Source organism: Podarcis raffonei, chromosome 8 (genome assembly GCF_027172205.1).
Source record: "Podarcis raffonei isolate rPodRaf1 chromosome 8, rPodRaf1.pri, whole genome shotgun sequence".
NCBI classification, from domain to species: Eukaryota; Metazoa; Chordata; class Lepidosauria; order Squamata; family Lacertidae; genus Podarcis; species Podarcis raffonei.
In genome coordinates, this window is record NC_070609.1 from 15,526,144 (window position 1) to 15,537,108 (window position 10,965).

The window sequence follows — 10,965 nt, forward strand, 5'->3', positions numbered from 1 at the left end:
TACTGCTGTTCTTACACCAAACCTACTTGCGTTTTAGCTTGTTTGCATTTAAATAATAATAATCTGCAAACATTTTCCAATCCTCCTTGAACACAGTATCATCTTGATCTCTAATTTTACTACTTAGACTTGCTAATTCAGCATATTCCATGAGTTTCAACTGCCAGTCGTCTTCAGTGGGCACTGCCTCATCTTGCCATTTTTGCTCATATATTATCCTCACTGCAGTTGTGGCATATAAAAATAAATTCATATGGGGTTTTTTTTGTACATCTGTCCCAGTTATCCCTAAAAGAAAAGCCTCTGGGTTTTTCGGGGGGGGGGGGGGAGTCTCATCAATTTTTTTTTTTAGCTCATTATAAATCATTTCCCAGAAACCCTTGGCTACTCTACACCTCCACCACATATGGTAAAATGTGCCTTCTGTTTCTTTACATTTCCAGCAAATTTTGATTTTGATTTATACATCTTTGCCAATTTGTTTAGTGTTAGGTACCACCTAAAAATCATTTTCATGTAATTTTCCTTCGAAGCATAACGCAATGTGAATTCCAAATCTGATTTCCACAGTTTCCCCCATGATTCTGTTTCTATATTATGACCCACATCTTGAGCCCAATAAATCATAGCAGCACTTGCCATCATTATGAAGCCAGATGGGAACTTCAGAAGGGCTCATTATCAGTGTCCATCAGCTGATTGGTGCAGACAGTCCACTTTCAAGGGACCCCTATGAAGCCATAGTTTGTATTCAATGATAGTCAGTGCCTTAGGTTGCACTACCCAAAGCCAACCAAGAAGGTACATCACTGTAATAAAAAGGTCATTAGGAATATCAATGCAGCTGGCCAGAAATGGATTTCCCTATATAAAACTGATTGAGGTATACAGAGGGAGAAATTATCTTGCATTGCTCTTTAGCTAGTTTTTATTGGTCATCACAAAGCAGCAGTCAATGTCCTCTTTGGGAGGAAATTACATTAGAAAAGAATTCAAACACAGAGGGAACAACTTGTGGCATCTCCCTAGGCTTTTGGTCTAATTCAGTGGGGCTCTTCTTATCTTCTTAGAAGCAATATCCTTGCTACCTAGTACGGGAAGAATATAACACAGTCTCTAATAAGGATCAATAGTGAGGAGGAAGTCAGGTGGCTGATGATTCATTCAAGCTGAAATGGGAGCTGGTGTGCACTCCGCTTTCGTAATATCAGTATAAACCCCTGCAGTAGCTGATTTGCCCACTTTTGCAGCACAGGCGGGTTGGGAAGCACAGCCATTCATGACAACGTTGAAGGTGAATTTACCTGGAAACAAAAAGTTCAGGGTCAGGAGAAATAGCTAGACAGAGAGCTGGAGAGAGAAGTAACCTGACCTCACAATGGTAGCTATTCCCTATCCATGTCAACGGAAGCCTTGTTCAAAACCCAGTAGACTAGATATACAAGGAAAGTTATCCTAAACCAGCCAAGGGATGAAAGAATAGAAAACACCAGTCCAGGGTCTGAGAGTCTGTGACCCTCCAGGTGTTGCTGGACCCCAACTTTCATTAGCCCCAGCCAACATGGCCAATGGTCAGGGATGATGGGAAGTGTGGTCCAACTTTGTGGACAAAAGAAGAAGAAGTACTGTGCTTAGTTAAACTATGGAATTTGTTCCCACAAGAGGCTGTGACGGCCCACAAATTGGATGGCTTTAAAAGGGGATTAGACAAATTCATGGAGGACAAGGCCTATATGGCTAGTGGCTAGCCACAAAGGCTATGTTCTACCTCCACTGTTGGAGACAGTAGACCTTTGAAAACCGCTTGCTGGGAATCAGGGAGAGTGCTGTTTTGCTCATGTCGCTCTTGTGGGCTTCCCATAGGCATCTGGTTGGCCTACAGGATGCTGGAGTAGATGGGCATTTGGCCTGATTCAGCAGTGCCTCATCTTATATGTTCTTAACACCAGGAGATACACAAGATCCCCAGAAATTTGGGATGAGCAGGTTAACTATTTCCACGCCATGTCTGTTTCATGGCATGGAATGGTCACTTTTAATAAGGTCATTGCCTTTCCTTTTGACTTCACTTTTTGCATTTCCAAACTGCTCCAACTGCAGATATGTGTAGTTGCAACAAAAGTTAAAACATCGGGCATCTAATGAAGAGGTCTGTGGTCCATGCAAGCTGATGCCATAACAAATTTGTCAGGCTTGAAGGTGCCATAAGGGCCTTTGTTGCTCTTTGTAGCTGACCTCAAATAACTGACTTAGAATCGTAGAGGTGGAAGAGACCAGAAGGGTCATCCCCTGCAATGCAAGAATCTTATGCCCAACATGGGGCTTGAACCCACAACCCTAAGATTAAGAGTCTTATGCTTTACAGACAGAGCTAGCAGGTAGCCATTGAAGCAGTTTGACCAGGGGCTCCAGCTAATCTCCACTCGCAGACCTGCAATTCAGAATTACCATATGTGACTTTCTCCTCCATTTCAAGGCAGTAGTCCTCGGTTCCAATGCAATCCACAGTCTCTGTTTCACAACCACCGGGTAAGAAAGAGTAGCAGCCTGGGCATTGCTTGCCATTAGGTTTGTCCAATGCTGGTGGCACTGAAACCATATAGAGAGGGAAATGGGAAATGGTCAGCTTGTTAGGCAAAGCAAAGTTGGCAGCTGACACAATTCAGCTACTCCCTCTGTTCCCGGCCCCAGGCAGCACACATGTGTGGATGCTTCCAATTCTCAACATCTAATTTTCTTGCTGGATTTTAAAGTTACAAATGTAGGAAGTTACAAACATATGGGTCTGCCCATGAAGACATTCAGAAAACATCTGACTATGGTGACTGTAAAACGAAGAGATCAAAATGATGAACTTCCTATGGAAAACTGGAGGCTTTTTGGGGGTGGGGGGGGGGGGAGATCTGACGAAGTATTATAGTGATATGAAGTTGTGAGCAGGATTCGAGATATGAGTGGTGGAAAAATAAAACAAAAAAATGGTAAAATGGTATTGGGGGCAGGTTGGTAACAAGTATAAGGCAGCAGCCAAGAATAGAAACAAAAACATCAGGAAGGGAAGGATGGGAGGTCAAAAAGAAAAATCTAAGAGAATGGCATGTTGCCTGTGAAGTAGATTTGTTAAAATCTTTGAAAACTTAATAAAAATCAATTAAAAACAAAAGTACTGAACATGGCTTCCAGAATTCTGATGGTGCAGCCCTGTGCAGACATATTGTGAATTTTAAAAGAGTTTTATTAGCTGCTTGTTCCCCCCCCCCAACATAACACATAAACATGGAAGACCATAGGAAGCTATGTTAAACCGAATCAGGCTATTGATCTATCTAGCTTCATAATGTCTATATTGCCAGTCAGTGGCTATCCAAGGTTTCAGGCAGGAGACATTCCCAAACTTACCGGTACCTGGAAATGTCAGGGATCAAACCTGGAACCTTTTGCATGCAAAGCAATTGCTCTACTTCTGAGATACATCACCAGACAACATAGGAGCATAGGTCATGCCCCCTCCCCAAAATGCGCCTGGGGCCACAACCCCCCCCCCAGCCCCACACTACACCACTGGGCCACATGGGCACTGATAACTTCCCTTTGTGGACAACACCATAAGTCTGGCCATAATTATTTGTAATTATTTGGCCCACAGCAGGGTAGGGGAGATAAGAATATGGCCCACTGCTCACATCCAGTTCCTGACATCTGTTTAAAAGGGACAGAAGAACTTTCCAGGTTATACGATCACTGGCAACTCATGGATACTTACGTTGAGGAGATACTGTCCTGCAAGCATCTCCTGCGCAACAGGTGATGTGGGACCGAACGTATTTCCCCTGCCCAAAATTCATGTACGTTGGGGGGCTGTTGCAGACACTTGAGGATGCACAGCTCTTTGAGACTGTCTGTGTTGTCACTTCACCTGCACAGGAAGAAAAATGAGATTTGCTTAGAAAGCTGCAGTCACCAACTACTCTCACCCTATATCTGTGCAAATTAGCTTTGCATAGCTGGGTCGAAATTCCTCTGGGGGGGGGATCGTCTGGGTTGTTCCTACGGGTATTTCTGCAGCACAGGATCCTCCAGATTCAAAGCTTATCGGCACAGTTCTTTTTCTTGTTCTTCTTTCATTATATGAATATTGGTTCCTCAATTTTTACACATGTACACACACTCAAGACTGCTGCCCCTGCTTGATCTGCTCATCAACCTCGCCTACCTCTTTGATAACCACCTGTCAGGGACTGGGCAGAGGAGGAGGAATAGTGGAGATCCCCTCCCCATCCTGACCCTTCCAGGGAGGAGAAAAAGAAAGACAGTCTAGATTTACAAACAGTGGTTTGCGGAGATCACAGCTGAGAGGCAGATGCAGGGAAAAGCTGGGAAATAATGGGAGAGGAGGGGCAGGCAGAGCCAGAGCAGCAGCTGGCTGAAATATTGTCACTAGAAAGCATTCCAGACCCACCATCTCCCAGAACCCGGTGAACCTTAAAAGTAGGAGAGCAAAGAGCTCAAAGACAGAGGGCACTTAGCAGCACCCATAGAGGGGACGAATAAGGAACTGGGAGAGACACGGGGTGGAGATTCACTTGGGACAATGCCATTATACAAGATGCTGGATTCTACAGCCTCTCTCTATAAAGTTTGAAATAAAAAAGGACTGAAAGAAACTTTTCCTTGTCTTTATACTTTCCTGGGCAACCAGCCAGGGGCTGCTGACAGCATCCTGACAACACCCTTCCGCCACACCTGACTAAACCCCTGTTCCATTTTCACCCCACCCATGCCTACCTACCCCACAACTCACTCCAAGTCCCTCCCCTCCCAGCTTGCCTTGTCCCTCTTCCTCCCCTCCCAGCAAACTGCAGCGTGACAACAGCCTTATATTTTTATGTATATAGGGATACACAAACACAAGCATCCCTTCTCTTTCTCTTGCCAACTATTAGCTGTTAGGAGTCATGCTAGTTGAGTGCTCTGTCCCTGGCTCTGTCATGCCAAAGGCATGAGGCTGGTTGCTGTCAAACTCTTGTTCTGAATGAGCAAATTAAGTCCTCGCTTTGCTGTATGTGTGCAAAGCTCTTGCTGCTCATTTGAGCTGTAGGCTTAGTAGAGGCTGTAGAGATCTGGGAGCACAACTTCCCCTGCCCACCCTCGCTGCAAGGAGGCATTTCTGGACTTGTCTGTCTCAGACAACTAACCTAATGAGGTTTCCGTGTAGGCAATGACACAGGTGTCTTGGCCAGTGTCACAGTTCTCCATCCTGCCAACACAGCTGCTGCCGAGGCCACTGCAGACTTCACATTCCAGAGAAGTGCCTGGTGGAGGAAAAGTGACACAGTGTCATATCCATTTGCACGGGTCTGCCATGCCTCTGCATTACTTCCTTCAGCAACATGAACCTTCATGCATTCACAAGGCAAGGTGTGACCACAGGTGTGGGACAGACTATCACCAGCACATAACTCCGGCGCTGAAAAGTAAGCAGGGGCTGTCCATATGCTATTGGGTCAGCTTCAGGGTTATTGTGTTCCTTTACAAGCACCATAACAATTTGGGTCTAGGGCAGTGAAGGCCAAACTTGGCCCTCCAGCTGTTTTGGGACTACAATTCCCATCCTGCCTAACCACTGGTCCTGTTAGCTAGGGATGGTGGGAGTTGTACTCCCAAAACAGCTGGATGGCCAAGTTTGGCCATCACTGGTCTAGGGACTCAGCTACATTAGTGAAAAAACAATGCTTTGCATGCAATATAAACATGCAACACCAGATGGCACCAGAGAGCAAACAAATTTTCTATTCCATTTTTACATAGGGTTTTTTCTTTTGTTTTGTTACATCAATTTAATTTCTAACTTATTTATAGTGGGTTTTTCCCTTGTGTAGATCCACCCCAGGAGACCTCTAGGACTGCCTAATTCCCCATATTCCTGCCTGATCACTTAAATCTTCAGGGGAGGCACTGTTAGTGGTTTCCTATGGCTCATATGCATGGCTCAGATCCACCAGGAACCGAGGACCGGATGTCAAGGACCTAATTTTATGGAAATACCTTCAGCTGAGGTCAGAGAGGCTCTCTCCCTGCTGAACTTCTGGTGCCTATTGAAAACTTGTTGTTGTTGTTGTTACAGCAGGTTTTTTAGTTGAAGTTTGATCTTCTAGTTTAAACTGATTTTTATTTTTATTGTTTGTATTGCATCTTTTTAAACAGCTTAGAGATTATTGCAGCTAAGCAGTATACAAACTGTTTCAATAAATAAATAAAAAACAATGTACCAAAAATGATAAACAGTTAAAGTTCTGTGGCTTCCAACCCAGAATCTTAGGGAACGTAGTTTGGTGGGGTTGCTGAGAATTCTTTCTCTTAGAAATCTAATTCCCTTTGCAGAACTGCAGTTCCCATGGCTCTCTAGCAAAAGGGATGGACTACATATTCAGAATGGAATGTGATGTCAGCATAGGGATTGGGGAGACAACCAATTCAGTTCACATTTCAAAACGGACCTCCCTAACTGGCACTTTCTGAAACGACTTGTGAACTGAAACATCACCATCTGCTGAAATCTGCACTTGTCTGAATTTTGTAATGCAGCTCTCTGGCCAAGTACTGAGTGTAAAGGTGCACATTAAGTGTGTATTAAAAATGCACTGAAAAGAACATATAAAAATGCATTACAGTAAGGTGATTGCTTTGGAAAAAATGCACATCAAAGCATATTTCATACCAAAATGCTAATGCATTTCCTTGAAGACTTATTAAAAATAATTACAATTGCTGGTGGATGTGGAAATGTATAGAATTCAATTTAAGATGGGAAAAGTTGATAGATGTGCCTGTCTGACCCAGTTTAAGTCTGTTTTGGAAAGCTCTTAAACTATCTGCCAGGGAATGGAAAATAATTTTCTCCTTCCAATGAAGCTACATTTCCCACAGGAGTGCTTACCAGGCTCTACTGACCTGTCTGTATTAAAACTGAGAAGAGCAAAAATCCCAGGAGTTCCTGCATGTTGGTGGGGAAGGATCACAGAAGAGACAACAAGACTGGTGTATCTGTAATGATATCAACATTCAATGAACTGTTTATCTAAATATCATGTTTAGCGCCTGTGATTCTCCCCCTCCTTTTTTTTATCCTATTGTACCCACCCACTGCAAGAAGATCAAACCTATCCATTCTTAAGGAAATCAGCCCTGAGTGCTCACTGGAAGGACAAATCTTGAAGCTGAGGCTCCAATACTTTGGCCACCTCATGAGAAGAGAAGACTCCCTGGAAAAGACTCTGATGTTGGGAAAAACTGGGGGCACAAGGAGAAGGGGACGACAGAGGATGAGATGGTTGGACAGTGTTCTCAAAACTACCAACATGAATTTGACTAAACTGCGGGAGGCAGTGGAAGACAGGAGTGCCTGGAGTGCTCTGGTCCATGGGGTCATGAAGAGTCAGACATGACTAAACAACTAAACAACAACAACCCACCCAAAATGGTAAAGGCTACAGCTATCATTCTGAAATTTCCCAGGTTCCATCCCCTCTGAAGGAGTGGTCATGCCTGCTAATTGCATCCAGTTCTGACAGAAGATTTTAAAATTTATAGATCAAGGTAGCTCCTGTGTCTGCAAAAAAGAGTCACTTTGGCCAAAAGGGGGAGAGGCGTTCTAGCTATGTCTAGATTCCCCATTATAACGAATGGGACAACAGAAATTCGTTTATACAGAATGACTCAGAACCCAGAGCGTATATCAAAGCATAAAAAGCACAGAGTGATTCAAACACCAATCAATTTTTTTTTAAAAAAAGACACAGAGTACAGTGGTACCTTGGTTTAAGAACAGCTTAGTTTATGAACAACTTGGATTAAGAACACTGCAAACCTAGAAATAGGTGTTTTGGTTTGTGAACTTTGCCTTGGAATAGGAACATGTTTCGCTTCCTGTTGAATCTGTTCCATTTGTAAATTGAGTCCCCCGCTGCTATGGGAAAGCACGCCTTGGTTTAAGAATGCTTTAGTTTAAGAACGGACTTCCGGAATGGATTAAGTTCACAAACCAAGGTACCACTGTAAATTTCTGTGCCAACTCCTAATATATACCAGCACCTGTTGCACATTGCAAGACAGATACTGGGGTTACTAAATACATTGGAGAGTTTATATGCATAGAGTTGAAGAAGGACTCTAGCTAGAGACAAGGCAGGATAAAGACCAAGGAACTCACCCAAATATCTTGAGCTGCTTTTCCGTTCTGGGGAACAGCTGCTCCGAATTGTAGAATTTGCTTTCTGTTTTTCTCCTGCCTTATCTGTCACTAATATAGGAGTCTTATGTACCATGTTGCTGGAGGGTTTGTTTGTTTTTTATAACACCCACAGAAATAACACAGGATTGTGGTTTCTCCTCTTTCTCCCACAATCCTTTCCCCATTCTGCAAACAAAAGGAAGCCAGCCAACAGCTTGGCACAACAAGGGCAAACACTGAAGGCAGAGAGGTCACTCTTGTGACTTCTTATCAGCTTTAAAAAGTCAGAGGAGAAGCGAGAAGGAGGAAGTACATCCTAGAGGTTAAGGGTAGAGCTTCTAGCTTTGAGGATCTCCTGTTCTGAATAGGGGTGGGGGTGGGGATGACCCATCCATTATTGCCCCTGCAAGGTCCTTCTTTATGCCCCATTCATTGTTGCCTCTGTAATGTCCTCCACATTCTAAATTGCCGTGTCTTATTATTATTATTAAATTTATTCATTTGGTTTTTCAGATTATAATTTTATAGTCACATATCCAATATACAACATAAAAACTAGATTCCAAGGAATCTCTTGGCCTTCCCTCCTCTTGTCCTACTGTCAATCATTTCTTCCTGCATCTTTTATGATAATCCAAATCTTTTATCTCTCCATTTTATCCAAAATTCACCATTAAACTTCAAGTGATATTCCAATCCTACTAATGATTTTAACCGTTTACAATGGTCTTTATGATAAGGTATAAATTTCCCCCATTCCTTATTAAAAATTTTGGTCTTCCTGATTTCTGATTCTACCGGTAATTTTTAGCCATTTCAGCATAATCCATCAACTTGATCTGCCATTCTTCTCTGGTGGGTACTTTATCTTCTTTCCATCTCTAACGTTGTTTTTTAAGCACTATTATAAACCCACAACCAACTGTGAATGCAAGCAACCCAAATGTGCTTTAACAAATTACACTGGGCACCAGCCAGTAAATTGACCAGACAGCCATAGGAAGCTGAATCACACCAAGGGCCCCTCTAACTCAGTACTGACCCTGCTGTTGGTCTCCACAAGCATCATATAAATAGGTGCTAAAAGTTCCCCACCCCACCCCTGTGTGTTTGGGCTAAAAGTAAGTCATAGGTTTGCAAAGGTTGAATGCTGGTGGCAAGATTTCAGATGGAAGTCTTTCTCCAACCTAGGACTCCGCTACATTCATTAAAAGTGTTTTAAATGTATTATAACACTGTGACACCAGATGGTGCTGTAGAACTGAAATCGGGATTTTACATTTTGAACTATAATACGGGTTTTTTAAGATCATTTTCAGATCATTTTTTATAGCTGTGCATATGCAGCCCAACTTGCAGATCCCAAGGAAAGGCTATCCTATATACAGTGGTGCCTTGCAAGACGAAATTAATTCGTTCCGCAAGTTTTTTCTTCTTGCGAGTTTTTCGTCTTGCGAAGCACGGTTTCCCATAGGAATGCATTGAAAATCAATTAATGCGTTCCTATGGAGACCGCTTGCCAGGCTGGCGGTGCGGAGAAGGGCTTTTCTCCCCACCGCAAGCCTTCAGGACAGGTACGGGAACAGAGGGGAAGGCGCGCAGCGCTTCTCCTCTGTTCCCGGGGCTTGCGGTGGGAGGAGGGTTTTTCCTCCCCACCGCCAACATTCAGAACAGCATTCTGAATGTTGGCGGTGGGAAGGAAAACCGTCCTCCCACCGCAAGTCTTCAGGACAGCCATCCGAAGGCTGGCGCGGGGAGAAGGTCTCTCCGCCCCACCGCCAGCCTTTGGAGGATGTCCAAGGACAGTGGGGAAGACGCGCTGCGCTTCCCCGCTGTCCCGGAGATTTCCCTATGGGCTTTCGTCTTGCGAAGGAAGCCCATAGGGAAATTCGTTTTGCGAAGCGCCTCCAAAACGGAAAACCCTTTCGTCTAGCGGGTTTTCCATCTTGCGAGGCGATCGTCTTGCGGGGCACCACTGTACCACTAGACACCTGCCTAAAGTGGTGAACGGTGGCAGATTATGAATGCTGGGGAGTGAGGTGGAAGCAGCAGCCCCCCCAAACAGAGACACACCATTCCCATTGAGCCCCCTAAACTATCTCCCTCTGTGTTGTCTTAGCTAACCTCTTGCCCCAAGATGTACTGGAGGAAAATATTCTGTTGGCAGTGCTGAAGGGAGATTCAGCTGCCAATCTGACTGAATTCGGTACGTGGAACGGGGTGTATATCTTTGTGACCTTGTCCTCCGTGAAATATTTTGAGCTGTTCCTGACCATGGATAGGATCTGGGGCCTTTTCAGTGTCAAGTGCACACTCTAGCACATTGAGATTGCAGCAATTCTCTGTCTTCTTTTTAAAAATAAAAGGCATCGTTTATAGAAATGTGAACACAATGGCAAGTTGCTCTAAATGGCCTATGAAAAACATTCCCCTAAAAAGCATTTGGGTATATAAATAATGCAAGATTTAGAAAAGCTTGCGAAATGCCATCATGATAATTTAATGACAGGAGTCCAGACATTACAGGAAAGATCAACACCTAATGCTTGCGAAAGATGGCAGCATTTAAGATGATGATGCTTCCCCCCAATACTGTTTCTTTCCTTAAATCTCCCACTCAAAGTAGACCTCATTACTGCATGGCAAAAACTATTGATAGACTTTGGGAGAATAAAAAGCCTACAATATTGTGGTGTCCCCCAGATCATTTGACTGTACTGGAACAGAATAATGTG

The 10,965-nt window shown here is 43.7% G+C and overlaps 1 protein-coding gene across 1 annotated transcript; it reads right to left on the reverse strand.

Moving 5' to 3' along the window:
* Window positions 1-910: 910 nt before the first annotated feature.
* On the reverse strand, window positions 911-8,362 carry LOC128420383 (phospholipase A2 inhibitor NAI-like). Its single transcript, XM_053401982.1, has 6 exons — window positions 8,210-8,362; window positions 6,952-7,044; window positions 5,196-5,312; window positions 3,764-3,916; window positions 2,449-2,589; window positions 911-1,304 (listed from the first exon to the last, which is right to left on the reverse strand). The coding sequence occupies exons 2-6, from the start codon at window positions 6,998-7,000 to the stop codon at window positions 1,165-1,167; spliced, it is 600 nt and encodes a 199-aa protein (XP_053257957.1). The 5' UTR covers window positions 7,001-7,044; window positions 8,210-8,362; the 3' UTR covers window positions 911-1,164.
* Window positions 8,363-10,965: the final 2,603 nt, after the last annotated feature.

What these genes read in the sequence shown, in the direction of transcription:
- LOC128420383 (XM_053401982.1), bottom strand. Translation starts at nt 7,000, where the DNA reads ATGCAGGAACTCCTGGGATTTTTGCTCTTCTCAGTTTTAATACAGACA. An exon ending in CTCAGTTTTAATACAGACAG is followed by an intron (nt 5,313 to 6,951) that starts GTCAGTAGAGCC and finishes TTCCTCCACCAG; the next exon opens with GCACTTCTCTGGAATGTGAA. An exon ending in GGAGGAGAAAGTCACATATG is followed by an intron (nt 1,305 to 2,448) that starts GTAATTCTGAAT and finishes TTTTGTTTCCAG; the next exon opens with GTAAATTCACCTTCAACGTT.